We start from the raw sequence: 25,526 nt of genomic DNA, 5'->3' as shown, positions 1-25,526 counted from the left end.
ATGTGGAAGTCGTAAATTAATCACCAGATTTGGTATTTGTATAAACTAAATCCAATCTGAATACTATTGGCAGTGTGCTTTGTGTAGACGCCACAAACACAATTAGGGTGGCAGCAGCAAATGCAGTCTAACTGAAATAAACATCGGTATAATTGAAAACAGTGCTTTATGTGCTTAACTTTATGACAAAACAAATGTTTAACAAAATAATAGATTCCTTTTGAGCCATGACTTCAATTAATTGTTTGTAAAATAAATAAATTGTTTAAACCTTTATACCTCTTATTTTGTGTTATGAAAACTGTTATGCTACGAACAAATTATATATATATATATATATATATATATATATATATATATATATATATATATATATGTAAACATTTAAACATTTATATTTGCATTTAAAATTAAAGATTTTCGAGCGTGTTAAGGAATCGTGAAAACGAATCTCAAATATATGCAAATGTATTTTCAAATATTGTTTGGGTTGAATTTTTTATTACCCACAATCCCTTGCATAATTCCCTTTTTCCTTAACTTTTCACATTTGAAACGTTAGTGTACACCAGGTTAAGCTGTGTATCTATAATGGAAAATATTTAAGGTGGGCAAATTGTTCTACACTACATTATTACCGTGCAAGGCTTTTTTCCGTGTCAGGATAGCATTACGTCAGGAGATGGTTCACGTTGCTCCTAGTCATGTGAGTGCTGAACGTTGCACTTCCTTGAAGTTAATTTAATGTTTTCTGCATTATTTGTTTGTTTATCTCCTTATTCAGCACATTGCGAACTTACTATGTGAAAAACCGACACCTGACCTATATCTAAGATAACGCCGAAAACCTGTATTTCTCCAGCATGGCTGCACTTGACCCTAATTGACGCTAATATAGCATAAAGTGTAAAATTCACAACATTAACAGGAACGATAACGGTATTTGCATTAGAAAGCTGTACGTCAAAAAACGACGCAATTTTCATAGTGTACTGCGCATGCGCAGCGAAAAATCTTGTGAATCGTGTGACGCATGTAACTAGCGTTTTACTGGTGCCAAAGATATTGCATGTTTCTTAAGCAATTGTGGCTTATTTCTTTCTTTGTGAAATAGACAGAATAATTTGTGTAGAAAGTCATTATTAGTATTGCGGCACTGCACTTGCTCTGGTACATTTAAATGAATGAACTAATAATAATTACAGCAACTCTTGGTGTGCACTAAATGCTGCAAACACCTTAATTTGACCACACAGTATAATTCATACACAAACAAAACGTGGTTTATTCTCTTCACAGAGAACAATGAGGTTTATGTCAAGTCTGGCAGAGAGAGGTTTTTCAGAGGAAAGTATCAAGGTCAAGATATGAACAGGTAATGCTGCTCTGAAGGTATTCTGGGTTAAACGGGTCTTCCCTAATAGACTTATGTTATAAGCTGTAAAAAATAATGTAATAACTATCCAGAAATAAAGAATAAGTCTATATTTCCATCTATTAATTGTATTTGCCATATAGACATATGATCGGTACACAGTACTAAATATAGGTATATGGCCTTTATGAGGCTATATAAATAATGTCATTTTGGTTAAGCATGCGCACATTTGATCTCTATATAACTTTCATGTCGTTTAATTGGGCTTTTTAAGTAAAGTTCTTTTCTTTCTGTGAAAATGAAAATCAGTATGCTTCTAAATGACCAGGTGGTCTTGGGCATGCAATGCTTTATGTTCTTTCCTTTATAAAGTGATTTAGAGGAAGGTGTTCTGGTGGATGACTGGCTGACATCCAAACAAGTGAGTATATCCAGAACACTGCATATTTTCATCTGCTGTCTTGCACCTAGATCTCTGAATCTTGTCTTGAAGATCATGTGAAGTGATTGAATTCTCAGTGCACGTATGATATGCTGATAAACAGCAGTAAATATCTGTTAAGATGCCAGGTCTCAGGTGATGGTGTCACATCCTGCCTCAGGATTGTGACATGTGGTTTCTTCACAGGGCCAGCTGTCCTAATTTTTTTCTCTCCAGTTAATGGTATATTATCTGCTAAATGTGTCCTACGGCACAAATACAAGGTGTTCTGCAGATAAAAGGACCTTACTACTAGAAATAGCTTTAACTGTGGCAGGTTTGAGGTCTCTTGAGGATTGACCAGATTTTACATGAGAGGAACTATAAAGTCTTCACTTTGCTTTAATAACTGAGAAGACTAGCTAAATTGTCCTAGTTCTAGCTCATCATTGAAAGCAGAAGATTTACCAGTGCATCAATATTTATTTTCTACTTTTTGGGAGCTGAGCATACTATTCAACAGATGTATGATTGATTTATTTAAAAATACCAATAAGCGTTATATATATTTCGGGTTATCTGAATCAGGCAACTGCAGTCTGACAAAAAAGTCTTATTTAATATTTATGTAAAATATTACCACAATATTGACCGGTAAACCAATATAATGAAATAAACATTAGTGTAGAAGGTGGATTGGTTCTCGTTCACATGAATCTGTGTTATACTATATCAGCAAAGATCAATTCTCCAATGAATGACTCATTAAAGTGTTGGTTGAAAAGAGCTTAAATTGAGGGTGTATTTCTCAGGATCTATTGGACACATCAGATGAAGAGCTGAATGATGACCTTTTACGTAGCGATGATGAGAACGAAACTATGAGGTAGGGTGAACTTTTCCTCTTTCTGTAGCAGCCTGGTCTATAGGTGAACTGTTAGATAAAGGTTGATTTTTGATGCCCCCCAGAGCCTTTGTTTCAAGTAAGCTCTGCTTAGAGCAAACACCGCCAAAGCACATTGCACATAATGGGAATGTTGTTTCAAAATGCCCTTATCTTGCTCTTTTTCCATCTGGCAAATTTCCAAACAAGAATTACGTAGCTCTGCTTGGAGAATACTGATGTTCTGACATGGCCAATAATCTTTATACTACTTTAAATGGGTATCATTTGGTTCCTTGATTGTGGCTGTTTTGAGCCCAATTATATTTGCATTTGACAGGATGTGTTTTGTTTCAGATGTCACAATGAAAGCATTCCTGAACCAAAACTGCAGGTGATTGCAAAGCATTACCTTGTTTGTGAAACTCCACACCTTGCTGAAGACCAAGCCAGATGTCCTAAAGAAGAGGTGGAGGTGGACCCTGGTGAAGTTTTAGACATCGAAATCAATGCTCCTTCTGGAGATGAATTTCAAGTGAGTTTACCCCTTTATCTCTTTAGATAGCATTGGTTTTGTCGTTAGATTTTTTTTTCTTTTCTTCACTCCTTAAGCTTTCAGTGCCTTGGAATTGGCTCCCTTGAGGGAGGGAGTGACAGGGAGGTGAAATTAGATCTATTATCACTCTCTAGCAGTTTATTTGTCTGTGCCCTGACAAAGTTAGTGCTGACAGCTTGTTTGGTGGAAGGTAATGCCCCCTGTTGTCTCCATGGCAGAATTGAGCTCTGACCTTGAGGCCTGCATCCCTGCGGAAAAGAACTCTTTGTGTTGTAGGAGAGACTCCCCGCCAATTATCAGCCTCAGATAATGCATAGGCTTCTATCAAAGCGTAAACCAAATCTGATAACGCCTGTGTAGGTGAAAAGATTATTGACCCTTTAAAAGATATCTGTGTGACTTAAATATGGAGGACATAACTGATGCTCCTCTCTTGTTTTCCTGTCCACCAGAGAAAGAGATTATCCCTAATAATGGTGTGATATGTGTTGTGAAGTCAATGTATCATTATTTCAAGGACGTCTAAGACATTGCTGAATAAAGGCTGGTCTTTCGTTGTTAGATAGAGACTCAGCCTTTTCATAAGTGACTGAGAGCAATACAAACTGGGGTCAAATAAGCTGTCACTGGATAAGCCAGACTGAATAATCCAATACTCAATGCTATTGAATATGTTAAGCAGATAAAGGGACAGCTTTATCCAAATGTCAGCTGATTAGATGTTTAGATGATGGATCAATAAAGCCTGCTATGAAATGCTGCAATGTGTATTTAGCAGGAAGTTGCTGACTACAGTGACCATCAGCAGGCTGACATAAAGATGGATGTTAAGGATGGTATTAAAGTGGTGTCCAGTTTACCCATGCAGGAGTCAAGAGAGGTATTGTATTGTCTTGGTATTTTGGAAGAGGAGGTGCATTTATTGTACATAGGCCTAGTGTTTCTAAAATTGATAATTTGTTGAGAAAAAAAATACTGTATGTACTGTATACACTACTGTTCCAAAATTTGGTGCCAGTTAGATTTTTAAAATTATTTTTAAAGAAGTTTATGCTTTTATTTAGCAAGGATGCATTAAAGTTAGATAGCTCACACAAAAATAAAAAAATTCTGTCATTAACTCACCCTCATGTCGTTCCAAACCCGTAAGACCTTTGTTCATCTTCGGAACACAAATGAAGATATTTTTGACGAAATCCGAGAGCTTTCTGACCCTCCATAGACAGCAAGGGTACTACCACGATCAAGGCACAGAAATGTAGTAAGGAAGGACATTGTTAAAATGGTCCGTGTGACATCAGTGGTTCAACTGTAATTTTATGACGCTACGAGAATACTTTTTGTGTGCAAAGAAAACAAAAATAACGACTTTATTTAACAATTATTCTCCTCTGCATCATCCTGGCACCACAATAGCCCTTTAAATTGATCAAAAGCGAAAGTAAAGACTTTTACATTGTTACAAAAGAGAGTTTCAAAACTCTAAATGCGGCCCTTTTAAACCTTTCTATTCATCAGAGAATCCTGAAAAAATGTATTGTGGTTTCCACAAAAATATTTAGCAGCACAACTGTTTTTAATATTGATAATAATAAATGTTTCTTTAAAATCAGCATATGAATGATTTTTGAAGGGTTATGTGACACTAAAGACTGGTAATGGCTGCTGAAAATTCAGCTTTGCAATCGAAGGAAAAAATTACATACTAAAATATATTAAGATAGAAAACAATATATTCAGATAATATTAAGTTTGAGATGGGAATTCATATTGATAATTGGAACTTAGTATCCGAGTTCTTATCTGCCAGCCTAACCATTCAATTTAAATAGATGCTGATAACTTTAATTGCAGTTAATTAGATCTTTTTGTCACCTTCGACCTACCTCTATTTAATGGCAAGAGTCTGTTAGTCTAGACTGTAAACACAAACATACACCTGCAGTACAGATGGTGTCTGCTGTTAGGTTTACATCTCTGTGCTCAGAGTATTAGCCTTTGTTTGTGGCACTGAGTCGCATTGTTTGTGTCAGAAGTAGAGACACATGAGGGACATGAGTTTTTAGTTTTTTTTTTAGTTCTAGAAGGGGGGGTGGCGTTTGTGGGGGCTGGGATTCCCATTGGCACTCTGGTCACTTCTCAGTTTTGATATGCAAGTTGATATTCAGCTCTGGAGCCTATTCAGCAGTTTTTTTTAATCCTTGGTCATGTGCTACTGTAGCTTTACAGAGGAAGCTAATCCAAAGGAAAAGCATGTTGTTTACTGATGATATGTACAAAAATGTTCAGGACTTAACTAGTATTTTTTTTTTCTGTTAGAGTGCTTTGTTGCCATTTGAGCAGTGTTCACATTAGTGTTCACATTTGAGAAGTGATAAAAATAAAATAGCCTTGACTGCTTTCAAGTGTAGGAAACAGAAAATGAAACGGCTCCGAAACCACAGTTTTGCTCACACCATTCGACTCTTGATCCAGCGCACACCATACATTATAAATTAAAAGTATAAAAACCTAAGGAGCAGCCCTAGCAAAGCTCAATTGACATTTCAGTTTATGTTACAAATGTAATTTGCATTTTGTCAGAAGTTATGACCCTGTGCAGCACCCTATTTCCATTGAAAGGATGTGCTCCCTACCTACTGATTGGGGATGTCACCTGAAACCATTCTGTTACGCAGAGCAGTGAAATTGATTGTGACACATAGTGTGAAGGAAATAATTGCTGATTCATAGTCTGTTGAGAGGTAGACAGGTTAAAATGGAGGATTCGATATGATGCTTGATGTATAGATTTCACAACCGCCATCACTGACCATTAGTGCGACACTGGTTTTTAGTGCTGGTCTTCTTCAGTTCTTGTGCAGTTTTGTCTCAGTTTATTTTACGGCAGCTATTAACTGATCTGTTGAGCATTCTTGGGCACTTCAGGATATATTATATAATTTCCACTTTGTGTTTTGTGGTTGTTTGAGAATAGTGCAGTGTGGAACCAAAGGGAATTGAAGCAGGGCTGCTATGGTAAACAGGGATCTTCTGCTTTGGATTGAAAGACCTTGCGGTTAATAGACAGACAAGAGTATGGGGGATTGATAGACACTCCATCCTAACATAATCAACACACCCCCAGCCCCAGCAGACCAGCACTCTGTGGGAATTTATGAATTTATTAAACATAAAATGCTTATCCTGCCAACTATTAGCATGTATTAACTTTAATGTAATTGTGGATTTTTATGAGGAGCTGCATGAATGTGTGTCTGTATGAGCAGAATAGATTTCAGGAAGGTTTTTGTCCTTTTGTCATGTGAGATCTGTGAGTTTGCTTTATGGAATTATTTCAATTATCAAGGGTTATCGCTCCTCCTACTGGTGTTGATATTTGGATTATGCTAAATAACTTGGCAGTTTTCCACTTTGAGTCAATCATGCGAAATTAGCTTTGTGTTTTGCTTTGGATTTAGCATCTCTCTTGTGGTAAAAACATCTTTTGCATTGGGCGATTACTGTAAAGCCCAAAACCACATTTAATTAATGCAAAAGACAGAGGTTGTACATCCTGATAGCGCTGCAGTATTCTTGTGAACGCGTCCCTCTGATTGTTTAATTGATGATGAAGAGAAACCTCTCCCTCTTCCTCTTGACTCCATGACGAAGGATGAAGGAAGCGTTGCTTATGTAGGATTGGCTGAAACTGCTCATTTAACATGTCGAGAGCGAGTAGAGTGAGTGTAAATTATGCATAGCTTCGCATTAGCATTATGTCATCTGCAAGAAGCTGACTGGAGTTGCAGATGTCTTCATCCCCTGTAGTGTCTTGATGTTATAGCATCTTACAAGGTTGCCTTTTGAGACCGGCGTATGAATATTGCTATGTTAACATCAAGCATGTTAAATGGACAGCTAAATGTTTATCTCTAAATTTCCCTCATGTAAAATGTATTCTAAATACATTTTTTAATAAACATGAGTTTTTTATTATTTTTTGTAGTAGTTTTTATTTTTCTTTGATTTATGAAATGTTAAGTAATGGAACGTTATGGAATATAAAATATAATGAATGACAAAATAATATTAGATAAATCTATTCTCTGTTTATTTTATTGGCTTTTGCTCTTTGCGCAGTTCTTCTCTGAAACATTTGTAGTTGACTGTAAAAATGAGTCAAGTGGCTACTCCAATAAGGAAATTGTTTAGTTTTAAGTGTTAGTGCCCTCTCTTTGTCTATCCCTTTCTTCACCTCTCTGTCTCTGTTCCCATGTTCCCCTCAGCCCCTGCCTCTTTCTATCCTGAAGTCACGCTAATCTGTGATCATGGCATTAATAGACACAGACAGGCGGAGGAGAGGTATCACAGCCCCTCCTTCCTCCCTCTGCAGCTCGAGTGGCAGCCCCATTGTCTGCTGGCGTCGTTGGAGTAAAGTGCCGAATTGCCCGGCTTTATTCAAATTATATCACATTTGATAAAGTCGTCTCTCAACGTAGAACATCATATAGTTCTGACCTTATTGTTACAGGTATACAGTATCATTAAATGTTGTGATCAAACGTGGCCTTTTCGCTCTTGTCGCACCCCTCGGGCAAGTACGATCCACCCACAGACCAAACCCTCCAGAGTCCTGAGTCGCACCCTAGCTCTCTCTCCTTCTGTGCCCCCACAACACTTCGAGCCAATCGGCACCTTCCCAGAACCAGAGGAGCCCTCTCTCGGCAAGGTCAGGCTCAGGCCTGCAGCCACTTTCTGCCTGAGGGCTTCGTAAATTTACTTTCATTTCATCAAGCTGTTATTGCTGTGAATGGAATAATGAGTTGATAAATATTGCTGTGGGTTTAGATTTTTGTTTAGATGTTTCGTTTTAACATTTATAGAATTAAAAAATATATATATATTTCGAAATTGTATTTATTAATTAATTAATTAATTAATTAATTCATTCATTCATTCATTCATTCAACCAACCATTCATTCAATCATTCATTCATTTAAATATGATGTATGCTGGAATTTTTTATTGTTATGGATAATAATAATAATAATAATAATTTGTTGTTTATAATGATTAATTTCCAGATACACAATTCCAAATATTCAAATAACAATAGTAATAATAACATTAATAATATTTAAGAATTTACATTATATTATTATTGTTGTTAATAATACAATTTCCAGAATACAGTATACATTCATATTATTTATTATTATTAATAATAATAAAATGCAATGAATGCTGGTATTTTATTATTATTAATAATAAGTAAATATAAGTAAATAATTTAAATTAGTAAATTGCTTTATTATTATTATAAATTATAGTATTTTAATACTTATAATTAATATTTGTTGTTGATGATAATAATAACAATGATATAATAATAATAATAATAGAATTTCAAAAATACAAAATGCATAATAAATTAGTTAAATAATTTTTTATTGGAATAGTTCCATTTCCTGTCTTTAAAGAAAGTTAAGGTGTCTGTACAGAATTAAGTGTCAAATAGGTGTTATCCTTTCTATTGCATTGCCCTTGATGTCTACACAAAGCCAGGTCTTGCCTGCTGTGGATCCCTTGAGCATCCAAGGGAGTAGCAGCTGCTCGCTCAGTGTGTGTGTGTGTGTGTGTGTGTGTGCTCACAGACGTGGCTGTGTGTATATGTTTTCTACTGCTATTAATAATGAGTGCTCTGGCTAAACACTGTTTGAGTTGAATCTGTAAACATTGATAGTAGTCCTTGTGCAACTGGAAAGGTTTGATATGGGCTTTAGGCACATGTTTATTTCATTTCAAGGGAGGAGGGGGACTTAATGCTCAATAGGATGTGAGGTCACAGGCTCGGTACATATGCCCCAGCATCAACATTTCTATTCAATCGAAGTCATATTCATTATAATACATCAAAATATCATTCCTAAATATCTTTACCTTAAATTAGTTCTGCTTTACACATTAGAGGTCTAGAAATTAGTATTTATCATTTAACCTGATGGCGTTTGTTAAGTTCAATCTTTTTTGTAGTAATCGATCAACTCTCTACTTTCCACAAAAATTGGTTGTTGCCTCCTTTAAAATGCCTTCGTAAATCTGTATGTGCACATTTGACATGATTACACGGGCAAATCATGGAGAAAAGAAGGAGAAAATTGTCAGTTTCTGGCCGCAAGGTCTGGGCGTTTGACCAAGCACACGTCTCTGTTCTTCACAAAATGTTTTCCAAGCCGTTTATGTTCATGTGCCCTGGATGCCCATGATGTGATGTGTATTTTTCTGCTCTCAAATGTGAATCTCAATCGAGTGCAGCACTTCAGAGAGCAGCTCAGCCTAAGCCAATCAGCAGTGTTGTTGAGCCAAGGCTTGGTATGATGCCGTTTAGAATGCAGGTGACAAAATGCCCCCCGGAAACTTCCATTTGCCAGTGGGCATCTGATTAATCACGATTATCATACCATTATCATACAATCACACACTAATTGTACATGCAGGGTCCCATCTGTGGTGTGTGTGTGTGTGTGTGTGTGTGTGCGTACAGAATATTTTCTGTGAAGAAAGGTGTTTAAATATTAATCCTGTCTATCATTTTAAACTTCATTTTACAACTGCATTGAGTATTCTATTGAACTGAAATGGATGAATTGCCTCCAGTGAAAGATCTCATTAATTCCATTAATTGCGGTAGAGAATGGGTTGGCTGCTGTTTGTTTGCACTGGCTGAATGACAGCTCTGATAGTGAGTGAGGCAGATAAAGGCTCTTTGCTATGGATCAGTGGATTGCCCGCAAGTTTTTAATTCCGTGATGTCAGAAGTCGCTTAAATGGCTCTTTGTGAAAAGAAAAACATCAGACTGCTGTCTTGTTAAAAACGCATCACAACTAATCCAGGTCATTTGACTGATAGAGGTGCGTTTTAGAAAATTATGCACTTTGTATTCATCTCTATTTTGATTTTGATCATATTGTAATATTTAGGTAATTAATAAGTTACCTATCCCGCAATGAATTATGTAGACGACTCAGAAATTAATTTTAAGTGAATAATTTTGCCCTCGTTTGACCTTCTTCAGCAGTAGCCCTACAGCAGTTTTTAATTTCGAGTGCACTGAATATAAACATCCCTCTTATGACTTTCTGATTCCACAACAGCATCGTTCCTCCAAGAAAGAGGCCCAGTGGCGTGACCGTCTTCCCCCTCTGTCGGTGCATTTTCACTGGCAATTCTAACACTGAGAGTGGAAGACAACAGGCAGAGCATGATTCTAATGAAACATCCTCCCATTGTCCTCTAAATCATCTCCGTTATTGAATGCGGTGCAATCTACACCTGGCTCCAACCCTGGAGAGCTTCGGCAGCCTCAATCTCTCCCTCTCCCTTCTGCTCCATCCCTCTCTCTCTGTAAATGCAGGATTAGCCATTGAAAGAGCATTCTTGGTTATCAAATTCATACAAACGGCTTTTGCTTTTGTGTAGTGCTTTTAATTAAATCCTACTGGGGGGCTGGAACTGACCTTTTGAGTGGAGAACTGATTAAGTGCACAATGGCCAGTTATTTCTGAACCACAGTCTGTTGCATAGAGCCACTGATTAACTTTCTGTTTAGGATGACTTGGCTTGAATCTCATTCACACACAACGCCAAGGAGAGGAGAAAAAAAAGGACTAATCATTTCTGGTTTAGAATGTAGATTAGGAGTGATAGCATCAGGTAATTAACAGGGTAAGGGTGGCATTTCGTAAGTCAAGTACAGTGAAAAAGGGCTTGTTTGAGAACTGAGATGGATATTTAAGAGGATAAAGGTGAAATCGGGGTGGTTAGCTTTTCTTTGAAAGGATTAGTGGATTGTTATCGTGCGTCCCCCGAAAAGCTCAGTGCAATTATGGCAGATGTGCGTGATCATAATGGCCAGAGTGCCAGCAAAGTTTCCGCTTTGAAACACTTGAAATCTCTGCTAATATGTGAGAATAAGCAGACAATCATTGTATAATCATGTTAAAAATGAAATATATATAGCAAAAGTTTGTAGTTATGTTTTTTTTAATGTTTTCAAAAGAAGTCTCTTATGGTCCAAGACCAAGGCTGCATTTATTTAATCAAAAATACAATAAATGATGTAAAAAAATATTGTAAAATATAATTCAATTTATATTTAAAATAACTGTTTTCCATTTTAGTATATATTAAAATGGAGTTTATTCCTGTGATGGCAAAGCTGAATTATCAGCAGGCATTATTCCAGTCTTCAGTGACACATGATCCTTCGTAAATCATTCTAATATGCTGATTTGCTCCTCAAAAACCTTTTGACAACAGTTGTGCTGCTTAATATTTTTGTGGAAACCATAATTAATTTTTCAGGATTCTTTAATGAATAGAAAATTTAAAAAAACTCAAATTTTTTTATTTTATCCTTTATTTTCATGTTAATTTGCTTCAAAAAGTGATCCAGTTGTGCTGCTTAATATTTTTGTGGAAACCATAATTAATTTTTCAGGATTCTTTAATGAATAGAAAATTAAAAAAAAACTCAAATTTTTTTATTTTATCCTTTATTTTCATGTTAATTTGCTTCAAAAAGTGATAAAATGCAAAACTGCGGAATAATTTTTCTTTATTTTTAAAGTACATGGCAGTGGATTATAGAAGATGATGTATTACTATGGCATTTTTTAAAACATTTTTTTACATTGTTTATTTGAATGAAATGCCAGCATATGTGTTTTTCCTTGGTGTTCATTTGTTGGTGCTTGTCTGGAATAGGGTGGATCTGAGTTGCGAGAGGGTCTCTCTCCTCAGCCCTCTGGGCATCATCTCACACGCTCCTGCAGGGGACTACCTGCCCCAGAGGAAACCCTCACTGGACCCTCCCGCAGTCCTGGTGAGACCACATATCCCAACTGCATACAGTGCTCCAGACGGTTGAGCAAACAAGGCTGCAAACACATCCGGTCTCAGAAGGTGTATGTTTAGATGCATACTCTCTTTTTTTTCTAACCAAACCATCTGTTACAATGCTACTCTACAGTTAGAACATGCACTACACTACTGTTCAAAAGTTTGGTGTTGGTAGTCCTTGTTTTAGTAAATTAATATATTTATTTAGCAAGGACACATAGAAGGTGACAAAATGACATTTGTAAGATTTCTATTTCAAATTAAGTGTTGTTCTTTTGAGCTTTTACATAAAAGCAGCAGAACTGTCATCGTTGACAATAATAAGAAATGTTTCTAAATGATCATATGACACTGAAGACTGAAAATTCAGCTTTGCTATCACAGATATAAATTACATTTCAAAATATATTAAAATTGAAAACAGCTATTTTAAATTGTAGTATTTCACAATACATTTTGATCAAATAAATGCATTCTTGGTGAGCATAAGAGACTTTCAATGTGAATTAGATACATGAATTTACAGTGTTTTGATTTACACAGAAATGGCCATTTGCTTTTTTGACCTTTGCTCTATCCTCAGCACCTGCTGTATGCAGTCAGACACCCAAGGTGCAAACAGAAGTAGAGATGTCACATTAGATCAGCGGAAATATGGCAATATGGCACCCGCATGTTCACTTCCCCTCTTTTTTTTTTCTTTGTTTCACCCCTCCTTCAAAGAGCCAGTGTTCCCAGGACAGCATATGTTTGATCAACAACACTCTGCTTCAGTCTTGGACACTAATCCGCTCCTCGCTGGACCTACTCCCATGGGCTCCATTCAGCCTCCAGGAAATGAGAGTGACCCCTGGAGGCCCAGTCTAGCTTTGCAGGGGCCCACGGATCTGTCAAAGCCTGGGACTCCCCACCATGGGCAAAAGCCTCTCCAGAAACATCCATCAGCTCAGTCTGGCTGCTCCTTTACTGCTCCCTCTGGACCACAGGCACAGGTGATTTTCAAGGACGTAGCATAATGGCCGCTCCTGTCCATGAGACGACTCTGCAAATTGTGATTTGATTGGTTAATGTGTGCCTTATGAAGGCTGTTAACATCTTCTGATGCTCAAGGAATTTTACTTTCATAAATCCTCTTTAGATCTCTTACCTTATCTTTAGGTTTAGTGTACTTCCCCAAATTAAGTAGCAAGTGCCTGCTTGCCCTGTTTATAAGCTATTTTATTTGTTGAACCTGCAGCCAAGTGTTTCACATTGCTTTTACTTATTACACTGTTGCACGTATGGACAGCATTAGTTTAAATCAGTTTTTTGACACAAAAAAAAAAAAAAAACCATGATGTAAAAACATTTAATGTCTGCTCTAAATAACTCAATGCTCTTCATAGTAGTAATCAGATGAATTATAGTAGGCCCGTTTGTTCTCATGGACAGATGGACCCACAGGCTACACTGCCCTCTAGTGTTTAAAGGCAGTTTTGGGCAATTACTCTGTTCCCACTTTGGTTTCAGTAGGCTGAGCTGAATTATTTCACCATCAAGGTCATTAGATTTTGCTTTTCCTTTTTTTTAAATGGATCTATACACGCACTTCTAATATAATCTGAGTATTATTTATGTTTTTTATTTATATTTGCACATTTATACACAATTGAGTTGTGGAGGTGACCTTGTTTATGTGATATTTTCTTTTCCTAGCACAAATTGCTTTATTTATTAAGCACAGTGGCCTTTGACTTAGACTCTTCCTCTGTCTGTGAATCAAAGAAAATCACTGGCTGCCAACTCTTAACAGGCCCCCTCCTGATTGCCCATCACCAAACACAGAGCAAATCACAGTGCCAATCTGCCTTCACCACGTGTGGCAGGGAATTTCATTGGTTAAGCTGCAATCCATTTAGTTTTTATTTAGACGTATTGAGACTTTTTAAAGCTGACTGAACTATCAAGATTGGTAAATTGAGATTTTGAAAATTAGTACTATTTTTTTTTTCTTGCAATTTACACTACTGTTCAAAAGTTTGGGGACAGTAAGATTTTTTCTTTTTTATTTGTTTTTTAATAAAAAATTTACGATCACCAATTTGATAAAAAATACATAAAAATAGTAATATTGTAATATAATATTATAATTAAAAAACATTTTTATTTGTAAATTAATTTATTCGTGTGATGGGAAACCTAAATTTTTATCAGACATTACTCCAGTCTTCAATGTCACATGATCATTTGTGGCACTGAAGACTGTATCTTTCTTTTATGCTTACTTGGTGTTCAAGATACAGTTCTTATTATTATCAATCTTGAAAACAGTTGTACTACTTAGTATCTTTTTGGAATCTATGAGACGTTTTTCAGGATATTTTTGATAAATAGAAAGTTAAAAAGAACATCATTTATTTGAAATAGAAATCTTTCTAGATGTCTTTACTGCCAATTTTGATTAATTGAATATATCTTAACCTCAAATTGGTGGAATGGTGGAATTTACATTTTTTTTGGTAAAGATCCTCTTTCCATTTCTTCACTTAGTGTTTCACTACATGTAAAATAATGTAACTTTATATAACTTTCTTTAATCCAGCAAGCTTTAGTGGCCTCTTAGCATGGCTGATCTCTTATTACCAACTGCAGCACGTATCCATTTCTAATAACAGCCTCCATCCCACTCAGAAACCTGCTGTGCTGGTAAGAGCTGTTGCCAGGATGGTGCACACTGCCAAGCCAATGGCTGTTGCCAGGGGGATGCCCATTGCTGCAAGGCAGCCAGCAAGTGCCAAGTCTAAGATATCTGCCAAAGCTCCACCAGCGCCAGGGATGGTGGGAAGAAATGTGGGTCAGAAGGTCAAGGTGCAGCCCCAAACTCCTCCAGTTACTCAAAAATTTCCAGCAAAGCCGCTAAACATGACAAACAACAAAGAGGTCAGTGTGATGTCTGTGATAGTCACAACTTTATTAAATTAAAAATGTTTATGTTAGCTGTGTTGTACTGTTTAGCATCATTTCACAGTTTTTGAGTCGATACGTTTGAGGGCTTTGTAGTGGCTCTCTCTAATTTTCTCTGGACTTTGATATGAAAGTGTGTGGTAATAGAGCCTTTCACCCCATGCTCAAGGTCAGGCAGTCTGTGTGAAAGCTGTTCATTAGACCAATTATTACCTCTAACAATGCAGTCAGGAGGAAATCAATAGCCACTGTCAGGGCTGTTTCAAAGCCTAGCTCTAAAAATCAATCAGTCCGGCTACTATCTGCATTCTCCTCCTCCAGTCATGTTCAGACAGCAGACATTTGCCGATATCAGCAAGGATTTTTGTATATAAAAAAGCTTTAATTATATTTAGCAGAATGTCTGCGCCTTAAGCAATAATAGAACACAAGAACTTTTAGTGATTTTCTTTTTAATGAAGTGTTCATTATAAAATAAATTACATACTAATAAATGTCCAAGCTTGCTGTGATTATATCATTGAATTGTTTATTATCAGTTTTGTTATCCTCAGTGTGAAGAGGAGGCGTTCTACATGGAGAGGCTGCGGGAGCAGATGCGACTGAGGGAGCAGGTTATCAAACAGAAGGAACGGATGAGATCTAGACGGGCTGCAAACAAGAAGCATCTGCGGCAGGAGCGATTCCAAATAGATAGTTCCACCGGACAATGGAACAACAACCAAAATCAACAGACACTGCCGTGTGTCTTGGGTTCTTGCCCTCGGAAGGTTACACACCAGCAGCCCTTTCATAATCCCCCTCACTGTCTTGTCCTGGAGCGCCATCCAGAAATCCAGCCCTTGCCTTCAGAGCAGCATCAGCACCAGTACCAGGTTGTAGTACCCCCACTTCAGCCACCATGGCAACAAGCTCCACCGACACAAGGGAATCCATCAGGCCGTGCAGCAGGGCTGCAGCATAATCAGCCTCATCAGAAGGGCACAGACAGGGTGGTGTTACAGGGAATGGAGCAAGTCCCAGATCAGATGAACCAACTGTACAGTATAGATGAAGTCTGGCGAGGACGCAAGAGGAAGTGTGAGCCGAGAACTTCTGACGGGCCTGTTCCCACCAAAATTAGAGTGGTCAAACACCTCAGCCCAGTTGTAAGTACTGTCCTTTCCCAGGAATACCAGCTATAATTATTATTTGGGAATTAATTCATCAAAATCTCTACCAACAAAAAACTAATCACGCGTAGTGTGACATAATTTGAGATTTACAGATATTTGCTTTATTATTGGCTGTTACAAAACTGTTTATTTTGAAGTGTCCAATAACTGATATGCAGAACTAATTTTTAAATATTGTTTTGTTTCTGTGCTAGTGACACAATAGTAACTAAATGGTAACACTTTACAATAAGGTTCATTAGTTAATATTATTAGTTAACATGAACTAAGAATGATCAGTGCTTCTACAGCATTTATTGATCTTAATGTTAATTTCAGCATTTACTAATGCATTATTAAAATCACAAGTTGTGTTTGTTAACATTAGTTAATGCACTGTGAACTAACTTGAACAAACAATGAACGACTATTTTTATTAAATAACATTATCAAAGATTAATAAATAATGTAATAAATGTATTGTTCATTATTAGTTTAATACATTAATGTTAGCAAATAACACCTTATTGTAGTGTTACCAACTAAATAAGCATTAAACTATAACATAAATAATTGTTACATAAATGTTCTAATAATAATAATAATAATAATTTATTATTATTGCTATTATTATTATTATTATTATTCAAACAAACATTCATAATGCACATTTTTGTAATACTATTATTATTTCTACTACTATTGTTGTATTATTATTATTATTATTATTATAAAAATGTAATAAGGTATTCATAATTAATATTATTAATATAATTATTATTTAACTTATTGCTATGTGTCAAGGATTTCTATAATGTAAATTGTGTAATGTAAATCTAAATAACAGCATGAATGGCTGTTATTTAGAGTTAATTATTACAATTATAATTTTTTGCATACAACACTTTAAAATGCAAAAATTTACATTAATGAAATGTATAATTTTCCAAACTGAAATAATAAATAAAATTATATGAATATAGAATATAATATAATATCCTCCTCTTCCATTGGTCAAACAAACAATAGATTGATCACTATTTTTTTTTAAATATATTTCATGTTACATATTTTTATCATTACAACATATTGCCTATTGGTGCTGTTTCCACAATATAGATTGTATGTACAGTACATATAGTATTGCATATATAAGTGAGAGCAATATGTACATGATTAGATATCGAGGTAAAAGATTTCCTTTCGATGATTTCTTTTTTCAAAACAAGCCCATAATTCACCACCCTTTTATGTATTCCATCTTCCCCATGTGACATCACAACATTCTCCTTTCATCTCAGTCTTTCCTGTGTAGCCGCCCTTTCTCTCCCTTCTTTCCTCTCCATAACCCTTCCTGAGATGAGAGGCACGCGAGCTTTGCGGGCCGATGAACCTGCTGAAAGACAGATCAGCAAGATGCTACCCAGGGACATTGTTCCGCTGTCAGTCTCATCCACGCTGAAAATGTTATCTCTCTCCCTCTCTCAAGTATCAAGTATCTTTCAGGTGTTCAGAATTGGATGTCACCCCCCGAAGACGTGCAATTAATCTTTGGTGTGTGTTTGCAGGCAAGAATGTGTGTGTGTGTGGGTGTGTTCTCTTAATACCTGTAAATAAAGAGTTGCTAGTATGGCGGATTTGGATTGAAGAGCTTAGCCACAGATAAGGGAAATTAATTTTTCATCAGGAATAATAGCAGGCGTGCCAACAGGGAACACAAAGCAGGAGTGAGGGCGAGAGGGGAATTTGTCAAGTGTTGTCACCCCGGGATAATACTGCTTAGTGTGTGATTGGTGTAATGGAGGGCTGTGATTTCTATGGAGGGGGATTAATCACTTTACACTGTGCTGAGAGCAGCGGAATACAGATAGCACTGTTTCACTGCATCCGATCGTGCTGCTTTGATTTGGGATGTCCTTGGGACATGTTTATAGCATAATATGGTCTAAAGACGCATTCACACTTAATGCATCAAAACATGTATCCAGAGCAGTAAACCAAATTGGATTTAAATCTCCATACAATGGAACTTCATACTTGGATAACTACTAAATGCCTTGACTTTGCGCAAAAGGGGTTTCATCTGTTAATTCATCCCACTCAAAGCAGCTAAATGATTGTAAAGTGAAGATTTTGACTAGAAAGTATGCATTTGTAATTGTATGGATTCACACTGGGTACAAGTTTTATCTTTGGTTCATATGCAGCTATTGCAGCTCCACACCATTTGGTGGTGCTAACATACTTAAACTCTTTTGTATTCTAATTAGTCTAACACATAAACTACTGTTGGAAAGTTTCAGTAGGATTTTTAAAAAAACTTTTATTCAGCAAGGAGGCATTAAATTGATCAAAAGTGACAGTAAATACATTTTATAATTTTGCAAAAGATTACTGTTTCAAACAAATGCTCAAAGAATCCTGACAAAAATGTATTCCACAAAAACATTAAGCAGCACAACTGTTCAACACTAATAATAATTAAAAATGTTTCTTCAGCACCAAATCATTGATTACCACAAAAAAAGATTTCTGAAGGATCATGTAACACGGAAGACTGGAGTAATTGTTGCTGCAAATTCAGCTTTGCCATCACAGGAATAAATTACTTATTGAAATATATTAAAATTCACACAATATTACTGTTTTTACTCACCTCGGTGAGCATTAAAGATTTTCAGAAACACAAATAATGTTGCTGACTACAAACTATAGAGTGGGATTGTACTAATTTAGAATGTCAAATAGGTACAATTTTGTAATCAAATTATTTGCATGAGATGCCGATTAAGTAATCAAATTAATCACATGTATCAATATTATAAAAGATTTGCATCCCAAATAAACAACTACAAAAACATTATATTATACTGGAAGTTAAGTTGAAGTTAATAGTTAAAAATACTTAAATAAAAAAAACTTTTAGATTGCACTCTATTCATTTACTGCTTGTTTTCTTAAAAAAAAAAAAAAAACTAACACTAGCTTTTCTAATCTTTTTGTGTTCTATCTATTTGTTTTCTTTTTATTTATTATACAGTTAACAAAAGCAAAAAAGGTCTCTGACACTAGCTTGCTCTATTCTTTTTTTAAATTTATTATATAATTAAAAAAATACTTGCTACGTGTACTGCATTAAGCTAACTGAGACTAGGCATAGCACTTGCATATCATTGCTCTTTTGTTGATTTTGATTGCTTCCATTGTCCTCATTTGTAAGTTGCTTAGGATGAAAGCGTCTGCTAAATGACTAAATGTAATGTAAATGTAAAAATAGTTCAGCTCTCAAGACCTTTCTGTTGCACTCTATCTGTTTTTAAATGTGTATGTTGTATACACATTCTGTATCCGCTGCTCTCAGTAGGTGTTGTTTGGCAGTAGTAGTAGTTTACTGTGGTCTAGCGAAAACCTAAATGCGTAACTTCGCTTAAATCTTGAATTATTTGCATTTTTATTGTGTTTTTGTTTTGTGTTAAATAATAAATTAATTGCATTGTGTTGACAACTCTAATCCTAATACATACAACACAGACTGTCCCATAGACCATGTGGGAAAAATCAATTATGTTCAGGTCTGTTCTCCTGCAGGAAATGCTGTGATGTTGTCTAACATCATAACATAGTCTGTGGGAGTGCCATTGTTGTACATCACTGTAGGCCAGTTGTTTTGAATGTAGGCCTGGGGATGCCCACTGCTTTCACAGCAGTGTAGTGGTCAGGTGTGACATTGAGCCCCAGCCAGCCGAGAGAGAAGCAGAGAGTCACGGGGACTCCTGATTTGTTTATGCTCATTAAGCTCTGAGGTGGGAGGTGGGACACTCTCGGCAGGACAACAGGAAGGTAGATGCAGCATGGGAAGGTCAGGAAGACACATGGAAGTGGACTGAAAATACACTGAAAGCTCAAGTCCATCCTTAGACCTGCATGCCACCATTGGGGATGGAAAATAACTTAATAAGAGGGGAAAATATTCATAATAAAGGGATAGTTTGCCCAAAAATGAAAATTTTGACATGATTTACTCTCAACCTTAACACAAAAGAAGATATTTTGAACCAAACACTTGCTGGTAGCCATTGACTTCCATAGTATTATTTTCCATACTATAATAATGAATCAAGACTCAAGTTATAACTGTTCCTTTCCTTTTTTTTTTTTTACATTCCTGTTTTTGTTGTTGTTGCTGTTGTTGTTTTTTGTTTTGTTTTTTTTGCTACAGAGTGTGAGTTGTGATCTCACACCACAGATGAGCGAAGAGACTAACACAGTGACTAAAACGAAGCCCAGAATTGTCACCTTCAGAATGCCTGATTCATCATCACCTTCATTTCTGCAACAGAGTCTCAAGTTAAACTGTCCCAAACAGGGAAGGGGATCCGGCCCAAACCAGCCCCAGGATGAGGTAATTGTGTCTCTGTCCTTATCATGTTGTGAATGTGGGCGAGTGCTCCACTATATTCTTTAATCCTTATAATTTATTGTCCATATTTCTGTTCAGTTTACCTATGGAACTTGTTAATTGCATATCTGGGAGTTTAAACCTCACAACAACTATTTCAGTGACATTTCATGGGCAACAAAAGGATACATTTTCAATAGTGTAGCGATATATGAAGCCCCGAAGTCACTGTCAAACCAAGCAACTTTCTGTTGGCCAATGCATCAAATTTTCGTGATCAACTTGAACATGAGAGAAATCTGTTTGGGGAACTTTTTCACTCATGCAAAACTGATCACATGTATTCTTATTGAAATTAGGCTAGTGTGTTTCGCCCACGAAATTTTGCAGAGCAGTGGTAAATGTTACAGCATCTTCTGTTTGGATAGATGCCATATTTAATTTGATGGCATTGAAGTTTGTTTTTTTTGGATTGTGTGTTCATGGATTATATTGTTAACAAATGTTTAGCTAACGAATCTTTAAAACAAAACTTTCAAAAACGTTGAAAATTGAGAGTTTTGAAAATGTGTTCTAGGACACAGCGTATCTCATTATAAAGACTGTAAATCTATACCTCCCAGCAGTTTTTATCAGCGTAGAATTCTACTCTGATTAAGGTCTATAAGATCCATTGACCAGACTGTATGTCCGTCCCTTACAGCCTTGTTTCCATTAGTGTAAAATTAAATATGGCATCTACCCTCAGAAAGGTCTGTTCTTTTGTTAGTCAATAGAGTCAAAAAACCTTGCGGCATTTCATCCGTATTGAAACATCAGCAGACGCCAGAAGGGCAAACTAAATTGGTCGTCTCGGTGTGTGCCTGGCGCTCGCTGCAGGTTGTTGTTCAGGGGTGAGGTAGAGTCAGAGAGGGCCAGATGGGCAGTGCCCACTTGGTGCCAGGCAAACAGACGAGCAGTAGAGCGGGAAGAGGGGGGAGAGAATGGGCAAGGCTGCAGACCTGGTGTCAGTTGAAGGGCTTTCTTCATCAACCGCTGGGGTCCATCTGAAAAACCTGCTGATGTCAGTAAGACCCATTCAGGTAGGTCAAATCCCCCTCCCCTCCCAACTCCACCACTCACTGTCAGGCCCGTCTACTCACCCTGGAAAGCTGATACGATCAGTGCAATTTACTGTGAAACAGCTTAACCCCTTTGTGAAAGTTAGTGTGGTTAATGACACGCTGTCCTGGTGCAGACGTTTGAAATAAAACGAGCAGGCAGTTTCACAAGATTGGCACTGCATTCTTCTGCCTTTGGGGTTTGTCTCCTTGGAAACATCTTCGATTTCTCATTGTTTGAAGTATCTTCTAAAATGGTTCCAGTGATGTCATCAAAAGTACAGTATGGCCGCTGGATATAAATGCTCTTCCATCTCTATATCTTAGTTTATGTAATTTAGTAAAACTGTAGGTTCAGTTTGTTAAAGGTGCAATAGATGATTGTATTCAGAAACATTTTTTGTTATGCTGGTTGAAAGTCTCTTCACATCCCGATAGCAATCATTAAGTTAAGTTGTCTAAATGTATTTATCTGTATTTATATATTCTGTGGAATGCGTAGGACCAAGAAATGTTCGTCCAATCAAAAAGCTTGGTCTGAGCGTTTTAATTGGCTTTCCTACCTGCCTGTTAACGTATGTATTAGCATACCTCTATGCACCCTGTTTGCGCAGACAGGATACGTCATCAGCGCGTTCACGCACGCTGTGCAGACAGAGCAAGAATGGCAGACAAACATCAACAACCCCATCTTCCTTCCTGGTATTGTAGTACTTTTACTAACTGTACTATAAAGAATGACACATGATGTAGCCCAGTGGTTCCCAATTCCAGTCCTCACGCAAGGAAAGCAGGGGAAATCCGTTGAAGTTTACTTCACTTCGGAACATTCATTCACGGATTTGCGCTACGCAGAGTCTTCACACACAGACGAAACTTACTAGAGAAGTGTGAAGTGTGACATAATATACCTCTGTAAATACTATTTAAATTGACGTCTCGCACACTTTAATGCCCTTTGTATGAAACATACATTCCCTCGCTTCGAACTGGAATCATGGCGGAATATCAGGTGATGTACACTTCGCAGGGCACTCACGGTCGAATAGAACAAACATCACACGTGATAAGAGATACATATGAAATGTGCAGAGCGGGGGGGACCGAGGACTGGAATTGGGAACCGCTGATGTAGCCTATTGTAGTAATGTTGTCTCTGTTGTGGTCTGTGAGTGTATATGTGTTTGGGGGCGTGGCTTTGTTTGGACGGCGATTGCAGGGAGGGTGGGATGTTCGCTTTCAGTGCTATCAGGCTAAAGTTAGCTTTTTCCAAGATCTCCTACTGCACCTTTAACATTAGGCAGTAGTCAGGGCAGGCGCCATGTATAATTTTTGACAGAAATGAAAACTAGGCTGTAAGGATTAGGAATACAAGTACAGTGTGCTCAATGGATTTCTACAGTAGTTTAATAACATATTAGGGGTTTAGTCAGATGAAAAGTAAGAAGTTTCTAATGCTTAATGGCGATACTGAGTTTTTAGCAGCCGTAGTGTCATGATCCTTCAGAAATCATTCTAATTTGCTTACTTGCTGCTCAAGAAAATGTTATTTTTAGTGTTAAAAAACAGTTGTGCTGCTTAATATTTTAATATTTTTGTGGAAACTGTGATACATTATATATACAGTATATATATACAGTGGGTACGGAAAGTATTCAGACCCCCTTAAATTTTTCAATCTTTGTAATATTGCAGCCATTTGCTAAAATCATTTAAGTTAATTTTTTTTTCCTCATTAATGTACACACAGCACCCCATATTGACAGAAAAACACAGAATTGTTGACATTTTTGCAGATTTATTAAAAAAGAAAAACTGAAATATCACATGGTCCTAAGTATTCAGACCCTTTGCTCAGTATTTAGTAGAAGCACCCTTTTGATCGAATACAGCCATGAGTCTTTTTGGGAAAGACCCCCATGCCACGCCAAATTGAGGCAGTAATTAAAGCAAAAGGAGCACAGTAAATGAACATACTTTCCTAAGAAAGGGCCAACAATTCACTAAAAATGTTTTTTTTATTGGTCTTATGAAGTTTTCTAATAATATATCAATTAAAAATATATTTTCTAATTTGTTCCTGGGATGGCATGATCAAATCATTTTAATATGCTGATTTGGTGCTCAAGTAATATTTCTTCATGTTATCAATGTTGAAGACAGTTGTGATACTTAATATTTTTGTGGAAATCATGTTACATTTTTTTCAGGATTCTTTGATTAGTAGAAAAAAATTAATATTTAGCATTAATAGCATTAGCATTTATGTGAAATAGAAATCTTTTGTAGCATTATAAATGTCTTTACTGTCACTTTTAATCAATTGTATGCATCCTTGCTGAATAAAAGAAAAAAAAACTAACCCTAAACCTTTGACCAGTAGTCTAGCTTTGCATTCATTCTCCTTTGTTTTGGGTTTTGGAGTAGCCTATGTTTTTAGCATTCACTTGATTGAATTCACTGTTGATGATCAATGAAACAATCAGTGTGGTATTCATTTAGCAACATCCGTGGTGACAGGATGGGATCTACACAAAAGTCATTTCTGCTAAATGTTAGGATCTATACCACCCACAGCGTCCTGCAGTGACCAAACAGCTACCTGGAATGCTAAAGCGAGCGGTTATTACATGCAACATTGCTTCTCAGTGGCCTCTAATGAGCTGGCGGTTTTATGATGTCACAAGTATTACAAAAACACCGCTCACCCTGACAGGCAGCAGGCCCACTGTCACCCTATAAAAATGGACCAAGAACGCTACTGGAACGTGATAATGGGCGCCAGCCCGACATCATTACTTTTTAATGAGTGTCCCTCAGGGGTCATACCTTTGATCTGACCTTTATAACCTTCTTTTGACACAGGTGGCTTTCAGGGGAAACCAACGCAGCGCTTTCATGTAAGTAGACGCCATAGTTTCCCAGCATGTTCCTGTTTCATTCATATTTGTTTGTGTTATTGGGTACCATATACCATGATGCTTAAGCCCTCTTTTTTTCCCTTTTTGTCTCGGCTGTTATAGACCCTTCAGTTCCGGCCTGAGAACAGAGTCTGTTACTGCTCAAACCCATGTCAACTTCATAGTGAGACTAAACCACTGAACCTCTTGGAAATCAAGCCTTATCCAACAAAATGCAGAGTAGAAAATTTTCAGTGTTCTCACAGGTTTGGCAACGTTTTTGTTATGATGCAATATTTGCCTTTTTTTGTGATTGTTGAAGACAGTGGTTTGGCATTTTGCTCCTTGGTTTCCATTAAATACCTACACTGCTTGCATGTTCCTGCGTGGCTGTTCATGTCATTTAGCAAGAAACCCTTGAATTTGTTTGTTCTTTGATATATTGATACTTTTATACAGTCACTCTTACCGATGTATTATTCCCCATAAATGTTTTTCAGTTTTAGTCAAGTTTTGTCTCTGTGGAATGTGCAGATAAAAATGACCTATAAAAACAAAGGTGGCATCATGATGATGAATTATAGCCTGTTGACAACTGCCAGTAATGTTTTAATAAGCATTAAAGGTATTGTTCACCCAAAAATTCTGCCGTTGTTCACTCACCCTCAAGTTGTTTCAAACCTGCATGAATTTCTTTTCTTTTGAAGAATGTGGGTAACTGAACATTTGTTGGTCCCTATTGACTTCCATAGTAGGAAAAAAATACTATGGAAATCAGCGGGGACCATCAACTGTTCAGTTACCCATATTTTTATTATTCTTTTTATTTGTATTTTTTTATTTTTTGCTATTATTTGGTTAATCTTAGATCAGACAGAAAGTAACTATAAGATAAATATAGTAATAT

The 25,526-nt window shown here is 36.7% G+C and overlaps 1 protein-coding gene across 1 annotated transcript; it reads left to right on the top strand.

Moving 5' to 3' along the window:
* On the top strand, nucleotides 1–25,270 carry rbm33b (RNA binding motif protein 33b). The gene is made up of 14 exons (XM_016273128.1): nucleotides 1–11; nucleotides 1,115–1,170; nucleotides 1,300–1,375; nucleotides 1,751–1,799; nucleotides 2,612–2,685; nucleotides 3,040–3,217; nucleotides 4,014–4,118; nucleotides 11,989–12,106; nucleotides 12,847–13,115; nucleotides 14,794–15,042; nucleotides 15,621–16,214; nucleotides 20,440–20,622; nucleotides 24,585–24,619; nucleotides 24,743–25,270. The coding sequence occupies exons 1-14, from the start codon at nucleotides 1–3 to the stop codon at nucleotides 24,819–24,821; spliced, it is 2,076 nt and encodes a 691-aa protein (XP_016128614.1). The 3' UTR covers nucleotides 24,822–25,270.
* Nucleotides 25,271–25,526: the final 256 nt, after the last annotated feature.

The sequence above is a fragment of the Sinocyclocheilus grahami genome, unplaced genomic scaffold (assembly GCF_001515645.1).
Source record: "Sinocyclocheilus grahami isolate Dianchi unplaced genomic scaffold, SAMN03320097.WGS_v1.1 scaffold5.1, whole genome shotgun sequence".
In the NCBI taxonomy this organism is placed as follows: domain Eukaryota; kingdom Metazoa; phylum Chordata; class Actinopteri; order Cypriniformes; family Cyprinidae; genus Sinocyclocheilus; species Sinocyclocheilus grahami.
Note: the sequence above shows the minus strand (reverse complement) of the source record. Positions and strands in the feature narration are given on the sequence as shown.